Source organism: Mustela lutreola, chromosome 1 (assembly GCF_030435805.1).
Source record: "Mustela lutreola isolate mMusLut2 chromosome 1, mMusLut2.pri, whole genome shotgun sequence".
Taxonomy (NCBI): domain Eukaryota; kingdom Metazoa; phylum Chordata; class Mammalia; order Carnivora; family Mustelidae; genus Mustela; species Mustela lutreola.
The window spans coordinates 206,185,646-206,202,131 of record NC_081290.1 but is presented as its reverse complement, the minus strand read 5'-3'; the positions used below and the strand labels follow the sequence as shown (position 1 = coordinate 206,202,131).

The window sequence follows — 16,486 nt, the reverse complement described above, 5'->3', positions numbered from 1 at the left end:
ATGTCAGATAAGCTGCAATTACCATAGTGGGTCCAAGATAATATAAGAGCATAAACAAAGAAAGAAAGAGGAGGCCCTGATCAGGCAACAAGCATCCTTTCAGAGACCTGCAGATACATGCCTTGGAGCCCTCAGGCATACCATCACCTTTGTTATGATTATTATTTTGTATCTGATCTTAATCTGACTTCCAAAATACACTTTCTTATTATACTGACCCATCAACATGCTTTACTAGCAGCATCTTTTTTTTTTTTTTAACTACAAGTAAGTAAACTGACATCCTGATTTATTAATAAGCCTCATATAATGAAAGTTTATCTTTTACAGACCAAGTAACATGTGAATGAATGGATAAAATAAATTTGTCTCATGTGCAAAGCTGAAGATCAAAAGCTAGGGTATGTTGTACCAAAATGTGTTCACACCATGAGCCTATATTTCTGGCTTTTTAACACTACTGTTTAGGTCATGCACACAGAAAGTATGCAATAGCCACTTACTGAGTGAATCAAGTGAGTAAAAACTGTATTCTGTTTTAAAGTCAACTGAAAGGTTTGACTTTACATGCATGAGTCCTTTCAAAGAGTTCAATATAGTCACTCTGGTTCATTGACCATTTTCATCATTCATGCAGTATTTTTAAAAGATCATGGGTCACACAATTATTTGCTAATCTAAATTATCAAACTGAACTATCAAATAAGCTTCCCTTATTGTTACATTACAGTTAATGGAAATGGTACCTATAATACTGGTGGATGTCATCATTCTTTATTCCTTAAACACAGATAACATTTTTGCAACACTAAAAGAGTTGCTGCTAAATTCAATATAAAAATCTCTTCTCACTCTTTTTGAGAATGTGAAGATAAAAAATCTTCATAGGTAAATCTTTCAACTTAAAGTGTTCACTTAGCTTTTACTCAAAGTGAATAAATTACCTTTTAAGCTATAATTGGGTATTTTCCAACTTTGCCAACTGATAGTAGAATTTTTGAAACAGTAAATAAGCTCCAAAATGTTAAAAATATAAGCTATAACAATAAAAATCAAAGAAACCATCTTTTCTAAATAATATAAAAACTGAGAAAAGTTAAACACATAAATACTCCTATTTTTATACAAAGTTCATCCTTATTGTAATATCTCAATTTAATAAAGATTAAAGGTTATAATTAATCAAAAACAATGAAGTACTGCATGGCAACAAACATAACATAATAAATAAATAAGAAACTAAGTAAGTAAATAAAATAAAGGTGATAACAACTTTATAGTAAGTTTTAAAATCTCAGAAATTTTCTAATAGAAAAAAATTACCTGCCCAAGGCTTTCAGCAACAATGAAGCTAATAAGAACCTGGGTATTTGGATTTTTCTATGAAATTACCTTATCTCCATTAGAATAGTGAATTTTATTAATTTTTTCTCAACACATATTTTTTAGAAGATTCAACAGGAATCTATTTTTCTTTCTGTTTCAAATAACCTTGATTTTTGAATAACAAGTCATTTGTTGAATTTCAAACCTTTGAGGTAAAATGATAACAGAAATATATTAAGTCAAATTGAGAAAAAAATTCTTTTAAAAAGACTATTGAATTAACCTGGAGACTAAAATTGCATATGTTTAATTCTTGATTAGATACTGGAAAAATCAACTGATTTTAAAAAATGTAAGCATATTTTTGGTGTGAAGAGAATATAATTTTTAAAAATGCTGTATTTTTAATTATGGGATTAATGCCTCTATGAAAATGGATACCCATGTATTCTCCTGGCTCTGTAGACTCAGACTTAGCCAAGTAAAAACTTCATCATTGTATGGAGTTGTGCTGAGGAAGCAAAACTAGTTTATAAATAAAGTGACTTAAATCCTTTCCTGATTGTACAGGCCAGATTCTTACTCTTTTCTACTTTGTCTGAGTGTAGAGAAAATAGTGACTAGAAGGAAGTTTATTTCCCTATGTCCAATATATTTATATATGTTTATAAATTATACTTCTTAACTAACTTTAAATATCCCACTGTACTCTGAATACTATTTTTGATATGTTATGTGAATAGATACATTCAGTTTTTATTTAACTATTTGAGGTTGGTTAAAGTAGCACTTAAAATGAACTCGACATTTTTAAGTAGATGGAGAATTTCTTTTTCTCTGAACTACTATTACACCTGTGCTTGAACACATAAACTTATGCTGTTCCTTAACTGTTTCATGCATGTAATTTTGGAATCATCAAGACTCAAAGTATCATCTATGACTTCTGTATTTCCATAACACACAGTAGGGTCCTAGATAAGAAACACATTATTAAAGATCCTAGGTAAGTATTTTGAACTGCTGAAATGATTATATAACATGCTGTTTACACAATGCTTATTGTACAGACTTTAACAATCAACTTGTATAAGAAATAGAAAGTTTTCACTCTCTGCTACTATATATAAATTATTATTACCTGGCAATGATTTAGACCACTTGACTACTGAGAGAAGTTGCCGCTCGCCTAGTTGGTTAAGACTTGTCAGCAAAGAACTGGAGGTATCAGGTTTGGTGTTGTCATGTCCTGCATAGATCACCTCTGGTTCAATGCTCATTAGCAGGTTAATCAAGGGAGGGACCAACTGTATATCTTGAGTTGGTGAAAAAGAGATTCTTTGGCTTAGGGCTTGGCTTTCATTTGGAATGCCCACAGACTGTGGGAGAGCAACAGCATCCAGTGCTCTCATAACTCTGACTTTATTGAACTTTTTAAACTTTCGACCTATAAAAAAAAAAAAAAGAAAGAAAAGATCATGTAAATAAATATCAACCAAATCTTTCAGCAGATTGTTATTTTTCTTAAGTCTTAGAGTACAGCATTGTAGGTTTTAGCATCAATCTAATAAAATGAAATGGAATAAGTAAAATGTTAGGTCTCAGACTTGGATTAAAGAATTAATTACACCAGCATTCCCTGGGTTTGTGTGGTGTGAATATTTACACCAGTATCTAATGGAGGAGCATGGAACTTTGCAACAATATATATGAGAAGACAAATGGCTTTCAGTAGAGACTAAGCTCAGAGCTGGAAAATATTTTGACAGGACTGCCTCTCAAGAGCTAATTTTATAGACTACATTACTTAAAACACAGTTTTCAGTAAATATTGAATCTTCTTTTGGGTTTTAGCCTTTTAGGAATGTGTTGAGAGCTAGCCCAGAGTAGCATAAGATGATGGGGTATGAGGATCCCAAGCTCACTTTGTCCCATAGACGTACTGTGATAATAGCTACATCTATTCAACTAACTCTGAAAATGACCTGAAGACTGGCAGAATAGACCTTCCACAGTTATTCATGGAGAGGAGGGCATATTGAAAAGTGTAAAGTTCCCAGTTCAGCTGGGAAATGAACCTTTGGTGGGACTGACCACAAAAGGGAGGGACATCATAAGTATGAAAAGAAAGAGGATCAGACCCCACACTACACACTCCCAGAACTGGGCACCTGCACTAGGAAGATGAGTCCATATAACATTGGGCTTTCAGTACTAGTATGGTTTAACTTCAAGAGCTTTAAAAATCAGTGGGTTTAATGCCCATTCTTATGGGAACTAGTATAAACACTCTATTTACCTTGCTAAAATTGTATGCTCAGCAATGACATTCTCCTGTGGACCTACCCCATTTAATCCCACCCACCTCAGCAGATATCCCTCCAAAGTATCTCTGGCCCTGGGAAGGGGTTGGGGGTTGAGGGGAAAGAACTTCATATATTAGCATGTTCACAGTTCTGGCATCCAGTCTCTTAGCTGCCCTTGCAGGTGGTAAGACTTAACCTTCATGCACCTGAAATTATGGCAGAGTGACTAATTGCAGACTTTTGATTGACTGCTGGTGCCACCAAGCAGTGAGCCCACAGTGGCCTCAGACAAGACCCTCAAAAGTGTTGGGACCAAACCCTGTCCAGTGCACCCAGCAGGCAAACTGGTTCATTGCAGTTGGCCCAGCTAGAAGAATTGAAGACCAGTCACAATAGTAGGTACACACAGCACACACAGGGACAGCCCTGGAGCACCTGGTTCTGTTGACCAGGGAAGATTGTGCTACAGGGTATCACAGGACATCTTCTTCATAAGGTCACTACTTTCAATATCAGGAAACATACTTGACCTACAGGGAGTTAGGCAAAATGAAGAGACAGAAAAATCTCTCCCAAATGAAGGAACAAGACAAAATTACAGGAGGAGGAAGCAAGATGGTGGAGGAATAGGAGACTGAAATATCATCAGGTCCCAGGAGTTCAGCTAGATAGTTATCAAACCATTCTGAACACTTACAAATTCAACAGGAGATAGATGAGAAGAGCAGAAATTCTAGGAACAGAAAAACAACCACTTTCCAGAAGATAGGACTTATGGAGAAGTGAATCTAAAGCCACGGGGAGAGAGACTACGGTAGGGAGGGGCCAGCTCCCAGCAAGTGAAGAGAGCAGTGGAGCACAAAATTGGAACTTTTAGAAGTCTGCTCCACTGAGGGATGTTGCTTCATAGGCTAAGGGGGGGTGGGTAGAGCTCTCATGGGGACAGTGTGGTCTCAGGACCCATGTGGTCTCAGGACCGTGGGCTCAGAGAAAGACTGGGGGTGTCTAAGTGTGGCAGAGCTCCCAGGTATTGGAGCAGGAAACCCAGCTACAGAAACAGGCTGAGGAGTGTACTTTCAGCTCGGGTTTACCTTAAACTGTGATCCGAGGCACAGTCCAATGACTGACTTTCAAGCAGGGACCCCATTAGTGGCAGATCCAGAAAGATCCCCTACTTCCTCCTTCAGGAAGAGCTGCATGGGAATACTCTGCAGGAATTTGTGGGGCTCTGAGACTCCAAATAGGGCCATGTGCCAGAGATAGAAATGCTCAGTCACAGGCTGGGTGAGCTCAGAGTGCACTGGAGACCAGGGAGATGGGAGGGATTGACTGCTTTTCTCAGATGGCACACTTAGGAGTGGAGCCCCAAGCTCTAGCCTCCTTTGGGTCAGAGATTTGAAGGTTGACAAAAAAAGCATTCAGGGAACAAAAGGAAAAGGGAAAGCATTCAGGGAACAAAAGCTACCAAGAGTGAAGCCAAGCAAAGTAAAGCCAAGTAAAATAAATCAGACAGAGAAAGATAAATACAATATGATTTCATTTATATGGGAGGCTTTTTTTTTTTCTAAAAAATACTTTATTTATTTATTTGAGAGGGGGAAAGAGAAAGAGAGAGCACAGAATACAGGAGCAGAGGGAGGGGCAGATCCTGCTGAGCAAGGAACCCAGTGGGAGATGCAGGGCTTGATCCCAGGACCTGGATATCATGATCTGAGCTGAAGGCAGATGCTTAACTGACTGAGCCACCCAGGCATCCCTCACTTATATAGGAATCTAAAAAGAGATTCCTTTTTTTATTTGTTTTATTTTTTCTAAGTTCCATGATTCATTTTTTATGCACCACACCCAGTGCTCTATGCAATACTTGCCCTCCTCAGTATCCACCACCAAACTTACCTAACCCCCCATCCCAGTCCCCTCCAAAACCCTGTTTGTTTCTCAGAGTCCACAGTCTCTCATGCTTCATCTCCCCTCTGATTTCCCACAATTCATTTTTTCTTTCCTTCTCCTAATGTCCTCTTGTTATTCCTTATGCTCCACAAGTAAGTGAAACAATATGATAACTGACTCTCTGCTTGACTTATTTCACTCAGCATAATCTCTTCCAGTCCTATCCATGTTGATTCAAAAGTTGGGTATTCATCCTTTCTGATGGAAGTGTACTATGCCACTGTATATATGGACCATATCTTCTTTACCCATTTGTCTGTAAAAGGGCAACTTGGCTTTTTCCACAGTTTGGTGATTGTGGTCACTGCTTCTATGAACATTGGGGTATATATGGCCCTTCTTTTCACTACATCTGTATCTTTGGGGTAAACACCCAGTAGTGCAATTGCAGGATCATAGAGTAGCTCTTTTTTTAATTTCTTAAGGCATCTCCACACTGTTTTCCAAAGTGGCTGCACCAACTTGCTTTCCCACCAACAGTGTAAGAGGATTCCCCTTTCTCCACATCCTCTCCAACACATGTTGTTTCCTGTCTTGTTAAGTTTGGCCCTTCTAACTGATGTAAGGTGATATCTCAATATGGTTTTGATTTGAATCTCCCTGATGGCTAATGATGATGAACATTTTTTCATGTGTCTCTTAGCCATCTGTATGTCTTCTTTGGAGAAGTGTCTGTTCATGTCTTCTGCCCATTTTTGACATGATTATCTGTCTTTTGAGTGTTGAGTTTAAGGAATTCTTTATAGATCTTAGTCAGCCCTTTGTCTGTACTATCATTTGCAAATATCTTCTCCCATTCTGTGGGTTGCCTCTTCATTTTGTTGACTATTTCTTGTGCTCTGCAGAAGCTTTTGGTCTTGATAAAGTCCCAAAAGTTCATTTTCACTTTTGTTTCCTTTGCCTTTGGATACATGTCTTGAAAGAAGTTGCTGTGGCTGATGTCAAAGAAGTTACTGCCTATGTTCTCCTCTAGGATTTTTTTTAATTAATTAATTTTTTCAGCGTAACAGTATTCATTGTTTTTGCACCACACCCAGTGCTCCATGCAATCCGTGCCCTCTCCAATACCCACCACCTGGTTCCCCCAACCTCCCACCCCCCTTCAGACCCCTCAGATTGTTTTTCAGAGTCCATAGTCTCTCATGGTTCACCTCCCCTTCCAATTTCCCCCAACTCCCTTCTCCTAACTCCCCATGTCCTCCATGCTATTTGTTATGCTCCACAAATATATGAAACCATATGATAATTGACTCTCTCTGCTCGACTTATTTCACTCAGCATGATCTCTTCCAGTCCCATCCATGTTGCTACAAAAGTTGGGTATTCATCCTTTCTGATGGAGGCATAATACTCCGTAGTGTATATGGACCACATCTTCCTTATCCATTCGTCTGTTGAAGGGCATCTTGGTTTTTTCCACAGTTTGGTGACCGTGGTCATTGCTGCTATAAACATTGGGACAGATGGCCCTTCTTTTCACTACATCTGTATCTTAGGGGTAAATACCCAGTAGTGACCTCTAGGATTTTGATAGATTCCTGCCTCAGGTTGAGGCAGTACCTTCGTGTATGGTGTAAGAGTTTATCTTTGTTTATGGTGTAAGAGAGTGGTCAAGTTTCATTCTTCTGTACATAACTGTCTAATTTTCCAAGCACCATTTATTGAAGAGATTGTCTTTTTTCCACTGGATATTTTTTCCTGCTTTATCAAAGATTATTTGAACACAGAGTTGTGGGTCCATATCTGGGCTCTCTATTCTGTTCTACTGGTATATGTATTTGTTTTTCTGCCAGTACCATGCTGTCTTGGTGATCATAGCTTTGTAGTAAAGCTTGAAATCAGGCAATGGGATGTCCCCAGTTTTGTTTTTCTTTTTCAACATTTCCTTAGCAATTTGGGGTCTCTTCTGGTTCCATACAAATTTTAGGATTCAAAACAGGCTCTTAAATATAGAGAACTGGTCGTTGCCAGAGAGAGGGTGGGTGAGGGGAGGTGTGAAATACATAAAGGTCATTCATAGGTAAAAACTTCTAGTTATAAAATAAAAAAGTCACGGAGATGAAAAGTAGAGCATAGTGATTGTTGTCAATAATATTAGAATAATGTATTGTGACTGATGGTAACTACACTTATTGTTATGGGCATTGATTAATGTATAGAATTGTGGAATCAATATGTTGCATGCCTGAAATCAATATAATTTATGTTAATTATACTTCAATTAAATATTAAGATATAACTAAATTTAGGAAATAAAAAAACACACTATATCAGATCTAATAATTACCATTTCAAAAACAGAAAGTAATATTCTATCATAACAGAGGTGGAAGTTATAAAATAAGAAGAAACTTAAGAAAAACATAGGACCTGTATTAAAACTATAAAATTCTGGGGGCAACTGGCTTACTCAGTTGGTTAAGCATCTTCTTTTTTGCTCAGGTCATGATTCCAGGGTCCTGGGATGGAGCCCCATGTTGGGCTCCCTGTTCACTGGGGAACCTGCTTCTTCCCCATTCATACTATCTCTCTTTCTCTCAAATATTAATAAAACCTTTAAAAAAGAAGCAAAATTTTTAAAAAGTATAAAATTCTGTCATAGGACACAAAATAAATACGTGAATTAATGAAGAGACATATTTCTGGATTGAGAACCTTAAACTATCACTCTTGCTCAAATTAATACATAAATATTATGCTGTTTCAATCAGAATCCAATATTTTTGGAACTGGGATTGATGGTTTTACTGTTCATTGAGAAGAATAAATGATTGTTAGAGTAGCCAAGAAAATTTTGTTGGAAGAGCAATTGTGTGATTTCAATATATGCCAATCTGTTTATTACAATTTATAATACTACTATTATAATCCAACATGGTGGAATTATATAAATATTTGTATGAATGGACATAGGGACAAATAAGATAGGATACAGAACCCAAGAACATATGCCAAATATGTCTAGTATTTTAATGTATGTTAAAGTGGTTAATTGGGACATATGAAGGTTACAGGGAAAGCAGAGAACATAAGTCCTCAGCATCCATTTTCATAGTAGAATGGTAAAGGACACCCAAACGAGGACCATATGGTCACACTACTTCTCCCCCCACCACAATTTGGCCTTCTAAGTTTAAATAGAGGCAACCCAGACAAGAGGTAGAATAGAGAAAAGTAATGGAAAACTGGGAATTATTTTTGGAGTTACTGTTCATATTCACCTGAGCAGAGACAAATGTAAACTAATCCCTAACACCTTCTATCCTGCATCTCTGTTTTATTTTTTCTTAGCATTTATCATGTTCTGGCAGGCTACAATATTTTATCCTATTTTTTTAAAATTGTTTCTGTCCTCAACTAAAACATAAACTCTTTGATGATATCACAGTATCTTGTACATAGTAACAATAAAAATTTTTTTGAATAAATCAATAATTGCACAGCAATAAAAACATCTTTGCCACAAAAGTGTCTATAATAATTAGGTCTCTTGACATATAACTTCTGTTCTCTGAAGAATGAGAAGAAAGCTAAAGGGAATTTCCCTCCAGCAAAAGAGACAATCTAGGGTGGAGGGTATAGGAATTTCATAAAATGTTTGGGGTTTGCATATGCTTGCAAACTCTAGCTGTTGATATTATTCTACCATAGCTACATTTATGACTCCAAGTACTGTTTCCCTGTCTTCCGTACCAAACAAAATAGCTAAGATTTTGAGTCTTCTAGCTGATATTATTAGGGGATAATCAAAGTAAAAAGAAAGCCAAAGGGAAATGATTAACAATTACTAAGTCAAATAGCAAGCCAGGATAGAATTATATAGACTTAAATGTATAGTAAGTAGCAGACATATCATAGAGAATTTAGGCAAAACTAATTTTAGAAATGATAAAAGGAGAATGTAAAAATTAAAAATCAGATGAATACAAGTTGGAGGAAGAATTATGATAGGAAATAGACCTAGGCAAAACTTTCCCTATATTTCAAAAATAAAGTGACATCTAAACTTCAAGAATTCAAAGGAGAGAAATACAACATCAAACTAAAGATGCAAGAAATTACAAAACACAGTAATCTGAAATGGGAGCTGAAAAAGAAAAAAAAATTAAAGAAATAAAGCCATTATAGATGAAAAAGCCTTTTTAGAAGAATTAAAAAGGAGAACTGCCAGTGTTAAAAGAAGTAACCAGAGACATGATGTTGAGATTTTTAAGAAAAATCACAAAATGAGGTATAAGAACTAAAAATTAAAGTCAGTAGAGAAAGGGTGGTTGGTGTGGAAGACTGAAACCAAGATACTGATTATTATTGAGGACCATGAAAAAGGGAAAGAAAACATAAATCAAAAAATTTCTGAAGGTAATAAAGAATACTTTGCTAATATATAAGAAGACTTGAAGTTTCAAATACAAAAAATATATATTCTGTTTCAGAAAAAAAATAAGGATTAAGAAAGAGCTAAGTATTGATGAAATTACTGAAATTCAATGATTAAGAAACACAGGCAAAAGACCCAGGTTATCAACAAAGGAAAGTCATTAGAATCTCATTTTGTCTTCATTTACATTAGATGCCTAAAAAATCCAAAGGCAATGTATACAGATTTGAGAGCTGAGGGCCCCATACCACAAACTGGTGAATATCTTTTGTAAGTTCACCATACTCCTGTAGTCATGGAGTCTATCCCAAACAGTTACCAAAGTACTTCCAAAAATCGAAATAAGTAGGACATTCTTCTACAAAGGTTAAAAAAAAATCAACTGAAATATTTTCAGTTATTTACCAAATTTTCCTGCCATGTAAAATATATACATTTCCCTTCAGATTATGTTTCCAGGGGAAACATATGGTTTGGGAACATAAACATATATAATAATAATATTCAGTAACCATTACATTAAGTACCTCTACTATTTATGAGTCTGTAAATTAATGTCAATTCCAAGATACCTGCTTTGATTTTTCAATTGTTCCTACAAAAAAATAATTAAAATACTTTTAGAAGATATAAGAATATAATTTGCATTAAAGTTAAATATTTTGCCAATGATAATATTGGCATAAATGACTCTAAGACATAAAAGGTATTTGAAGCCACAATTTGCTAAACTTTTTTATAGGCCAGACACCTGTGTGCCTGGATATCTAAAGGATATTCTTTAGAGCTATCATTTCATTTGCCCTCATAACTTTCATTATGTGTTCTTAATGGAAAAGAAAATAAAGATGTGTAAAAGTTTCAGTGTGTTCCTGAGGTCCTACAGCTATTAGTGGGGAAATTTATGTATTATTTTTTAAGTTTAAATTCAAGTTAGTTAACATACAGTATATTATTATTTTCAGAGGCAGAATTTAGTGATTCATCAGTTGCACATAACACCCAGTGCTCATTACATAAAGTGCTCTGCTTAATCCCCATCACCCAGTTACCCCATCCTTCCACCTACCTCCCCTCCAGCAACCCTCAACTCATTTCCTTTAGTTGAGTTTCTTATGGTTTGCTTTTCTCTTTTTGTCTTGTTTTATTTTTTCTTCCCTTCCCCTATGTTCATCTGTTTTGTTTCTTAAATTCTACATATGAGTGAAATCATATGGTATTTGTCTTTCTCTGAATGACTTATTTTGCATAGCATAATAATCTCTAGTTCCAGTCACATTGTTGCAAATGGCAAGATTTCATTCTTTTTGATGGCTGAGTAATATTCCTTCATAGACATACACACCTCTTTATTCATTCATCTGTTGATGGACAACATTTGGGCTTTTACCATGCTTTGGAAAATGTGGACATAAACATTGGGGTTCATGTGCCCCTTTGAATCACTACCTTTATATCTTTTGAATAAATAACTAGTAGTGTAATTGCTGGGCTTAGTGGCAAAATTTAAATAAAACCCTATTTGTTCTGACTCTACATTCTTACTCTTATTACAATGCTATACCATCTCCTATAGAAGTGTTTTAAAATTTTCTTTCTAAACTACTGATAATATTTAAAACAGGTTTAATATATTGGATTGAAATTAGCATAAAATTGTATGTAAATTTCTCTTATTGGCAATGTAGAAAATTAGGTAGCTTATTAGTCTCCAGAACACCTAATATGATGAATGAAGTATAACTATGCGGAGATAAACTTCTTTTAATGCATAGATACTTTTAAGTGCATAGATAAACTTCTCAAAATGTCAGCAAAGTATCAAGGTGTCCAATATGAAGACTATCTCTATCCACTGACAAAGGGACATGAGAAGAAAGAACGTCTGTTTCATCTCCTAGCTCAGTATGGAAAAAAAAAAAAACAACTCTCCTCTGAATTCTTAAACAAACAAACAAACAAACAAAAACCTCTCCTTTGAATTCTTAACCAAAGGCCTCCTTCACCCAGATTGGCAGTTTGAAGTTATTCTATCTGCATGGTATGGGAATCCTGGAGGCAAAAAAATGAATATGAAATGTGTTCCTTCATTGATTAAATCCTTAAAGTGCTTGGAAGAATAAATAAAAATTCTCTGGAGAGAAACTCCCTTAATTAAGGCCACATAGGATTTAAAAAAAATATTAAGCTGTGCCAAACATGAGTTTATAATCCAAAATTACAAAAGGCACAATGAATGAGAAGTACCAGAGATAATAAACAGGGTGCTGGAATTGGCTCACAACAGCCTATGAATACTTACTAAGTATTCAGGAATACTGACAGTTGGTTTTTAAAACATTAGTAGCCTGAAATTTGCGATAAAGGAGCATTTATACTACAATCATGGGGAAATTCTATAAAGAATAGTGGCATTTTTTTAAACCATTGTGATACAGTGGCATAATTAGATCTGGAGTTATGGGACTTTGGAATTACTGACTACGAATATTTGCAACAACTGTGTTTAAAATTATTGAAGTTATATGAAAAAAAGAATGGAAACACAAAAAAGGGAAACACTAGTAAAAATAAGACAGATTTATAAAAAAACAAGTATAATGTCTAAAAAAAAGTACTAAAATGAAAAGATGGTAAACTTGAAGACATAACTGACTAAATGACACAGAATATAGCATAGGTATATAACAATATGGAAAATATTAAATAAGATAAAATATGTAGAAGACAGAATGGATGAAAAAACAGAATGCGCTAACTAATATATGTCTAGTAAGTATTCCAGAGTTAGAAAAAGGCAATGTGGAAGGAGGTAATATTTGAAGAATACTGGGAAGAATACTCCTGGTGTTTATGAAAGACATAAATTATCAGATTTAGAAATCATGATTTACAAGTAGAACAAATGAAACTAGTTTATAATTGAGTGAACTTGGAGAACTAAGTATAAAAATGTTTTATATAAATATAGAGAAAATATTGCCTCAAAGAAGCTGTTAAATCAATTGGAGAATTTGTAGAAAAAATGATACATGCCAGAAGATAATAGATGAACATCTTTAAGATGTAGAGGAAAAGAAGTCAACCTAAAATTTTTAAATTACCAAAATCATCCTCCAAAAATGAAGATTAAATAATGATATTTTAAATGGAAGCAAATAAGTTTATCATTAACAATTTCCCACAGAAAGAACTTATAAACATTTTATTTCAAAAAATAAAATAAAATTCAGTTTATTAATTGAATGAAAGACTGAGTTGGGGGGAAAACAATAGATAAACTATAGGTAGATCTTTCGGAGTGAATAAAGTAATAATGATCACTAATTCTGGATCATGTTCTGAAATGAATGCTGTTTACTTTGTCACGGCCTCTCTGTTATTTGCTTTTATTTGGGGCAAAAAAATATTATATTGAGTGGATGACACCAGGTATTCATGTGATAATGCTGGGCTTTACTGCATGGAGGCAAGGGAAGAGTATTATACTGGATATTAAAATGTAAGTTTTATGACAGCCAGAAAGCTTTTTGGGAATTGGATGAGAAAATAGGTGGTAAAGATCAGCAGACAGGGAATGGTGCGAATCAAATCCTTTGATATTATGAGGGCCATAATAAGCTTTGCTGTAGTTTTTGTGGATTTATAGGCAATTATCCTAATAGTAGCTATAAGAAATCATGTCTAGATATATGTTTTTACTTTGGGTTAGCAAAAAGATGATGTTGCTGGAATCAGTACACTGAGACTATCTCTAACAACCCCTTTTAGCACTGACTTATCTCGCTTTTCCTTTTTCAGGTTCCACCTCTACTTCACAGATGAAAACAATATATCTGTGTTTTTGCTGAAAAACAAATACAAATGCTATATAATAGAAAATATGAAATTAAATTAGGCATATGAATTTAAATTAACTAATTAGGGAAAAAAGCTCTACTAGAATTGTTTTAAATCATCCAACTAAAGTCAGACTACAAATGGGGAAGAACCTTTGTATTCCTCAATCCTGACTTTTTACTGAATGTGGAAATAGGAGACAGTATCAGATACTACTGAATAGTTCTAGCTGGCATCCATAAAAGCAGTCCCCCAAAACAAAAAACAAACAAACAAACACCACAAAAAAAACAACCCCAGGCAAACAAACAAAACCAAAGAAATGAGAATGAATGCTCTAAGGAATATCCTTATCTACCATGTGTGAAATGGCATTTAGGGTGAACAATTGGGGAGTAAACAGAAGACATTAATTGGCTAGAGGTTTCAACTCAGTGAACTGAGGAAAGAGTGTGAGGTTCTGTCTTGGGATGGTGGTTGTTGATTCAAAGACCAGGGTTTGAGTAGAAAAGGAAATGCTCATAAGAGGAAGACCATGAGAGGTCTAAAGGCATAGGTGGCAGCTGTCACCCAAAGCAATTCCTGCACCAAAGAGAGAGCAGATGGTTTCAGTTTTTATAGTAATCAAAGGCATAGACTAAGTTTCTGTACCTCCACAAAAGGTACTGCTCAGGAATTTTGGTATTCTTCAGAAAAAAAAAAAAAAATTGAGGCTTATTGTCTTCAAGTGTAGGAGAAAAAAAAAGGAACACACCTTTACTACACAACCCATAGTTTGTAGCCCAGAAAATTACTCTCTTTGCCAAGAGACAGGGGTGTAAATCTAAGGGTAGGAGGAGGTAGGGGATAAACTAGCTTTCTAACATAACTTTTTAAAATCTGAAGAAAAGCCTCTCTAACTAACTAAATAAATAAATAACCTTGTAAAAAATTCCAGCCTGAAAAAGTCAGCTAACATTAACTATGCATTTAATCATTCTTTTACACAGAAAGCTATTTATTTTTTAAGAACTAATTACCTTTATAATAAGTTAGCATTTTTACCACAAATGCAAAATACAGAGCTCTATTCATTTTAGAATTTTTTGTGAATCATAACACAAACATGTTTTCCAAAGGAAAGAAGTTAGAAGCAGAATTTCTAAATTAGAAGATATATTACCATCCTTCAGTGTGTAACTATCTTTCCTACTCGGTGCTGTACGGCAATGAACAAAATGCAAGAGTTCACTGTGACCTGGTGAAGGCAAGGAAGTGATTAATTTAAAAATACGAATTATATGCAACTAAGAGACCCAATAACTCAAACACAATTCTTATAATCAGAACATGTAGGGGCCAAGAAAAACAAGGCTGTACCCACCTCGAGTCTAGCCCTGACATAAGCCCTGACATCTTGGCAAAGCAAAAGTTGGCACCTTGCACCCCTTCTCCACCTGCTCCCCTCCCCTCAGTAAATTATGTGAGACATTCCTCAGCCACCACTGGCTGCCCTAAGAAAAACAAATAGTTAACTTGCAGAGATCACAATCCTGCAAGACAGGAGTCTCCCTTGGTTTACAAATGTCCTAGAGATTTAACGATGGCCCAATTTCCAGAGGCAAATAACTCAGTTCCCAAGCCCTAATGTCGCCCTCCCCACCATAAAACTGAAGGAGTCTGAAGCAGAAGGAAATGAAAATAAAGTTAAATTTCTTCTAAACCCAAATCTCACTAACAAGGACACTTGATAGGAGAAATGTTAAACTTTATCTCTAAACCTCCAAGATAGTATCAGCAACCATTCCCAAGCATATGATCCACTGATATACATCTAAAGGGTCTCATGAGAAGATTTTTTATTACTAGTAATAAATAATCTTTTTCCCAACAATAGCTAGCTCCTCAAGGTCCTGGAGACGTTGCTTCCAAAATTCCTTAGAGACTAACATCATCCCCTTTGTCCTCACCCACCGCCGAGTCCACCCCTACTCTGCCTTTAAAAACTCTGACTGTAATTTGGTTCGGGGTCCAAGTCCCTACTCCGCTGCACCGGGTATACTTGGGCCCAAGCTTAAGCTTGTCAAATAAACCCTCGTGTTATTGCATTGGTGCTTGGCTCTTTGGTGGTCTCTCAGAGGCGAAAACTCGGGCATAACAGAATATAGTTGCTGAAGCTGTTAAGAACAACCTGCAATAACTATGTCATGACATCCTAAAACTTTAATATTTTTGACTTCTACCATATACTTTATTAAGTCTTTAAAAATGTTTCAATGTGGGGGAGGAGTCAAGATGGCGGAGAAGTAGCAAGCTGAGACTGCTTCAGCTAGCCGGAGATCAGCTAGATAGCTTATCTAAAGATTGCAAACACCTGAAAATCCATCGGCAGATCGAAGAGAAGGAGAACAGCAATTCTGGAAACAGAAAAACAACCACTTTCTGAAAGGTAGGACCGGCAGAGAAGTGAATCCAAAGCGACGGGAAGATAGACCCCGGGGGGAGGGGCCGGCTCCCGGCAAGCGGCGGAGCAACCGCGCACAAAATCAGGACTTTTAAAAGTCTGTTCCGCTGAGGGACATCGCTCCAGAGGCTACCCGGGGCAAAGCCCACACGGGGTCAGCGTGGCCTCAGGTCCCGCAGGGTCACAGAAGGATCGGGGGTGTCTGAGTGTCGCAGAGCTTGCGGGTATTGGAACGGGAAAGCC

General features: G+C 35.9%; 1 protein-coding gene across 1 annotated transcript in view; it reads right to left on the bottom strand.

Moving 5' to 3' along the window:
• Positions 1-16,486, bottom strand: part of PGR (progesterone receptor) — a 101,282-nt gene that overhangs the window by 29,029 nt on the left and 55,767 nt on the right. The window contains exon 4 of the mRNA XM_059185765.1: positions 2,468-2,773. Within this exon, the coding sequence (XP_059041748.1) occupies positions 2,468-2,773 (306 nt within the window). The remainder of the gene's footprint in view (positions 1-2,467; positions 2,774-16,486) is intronic.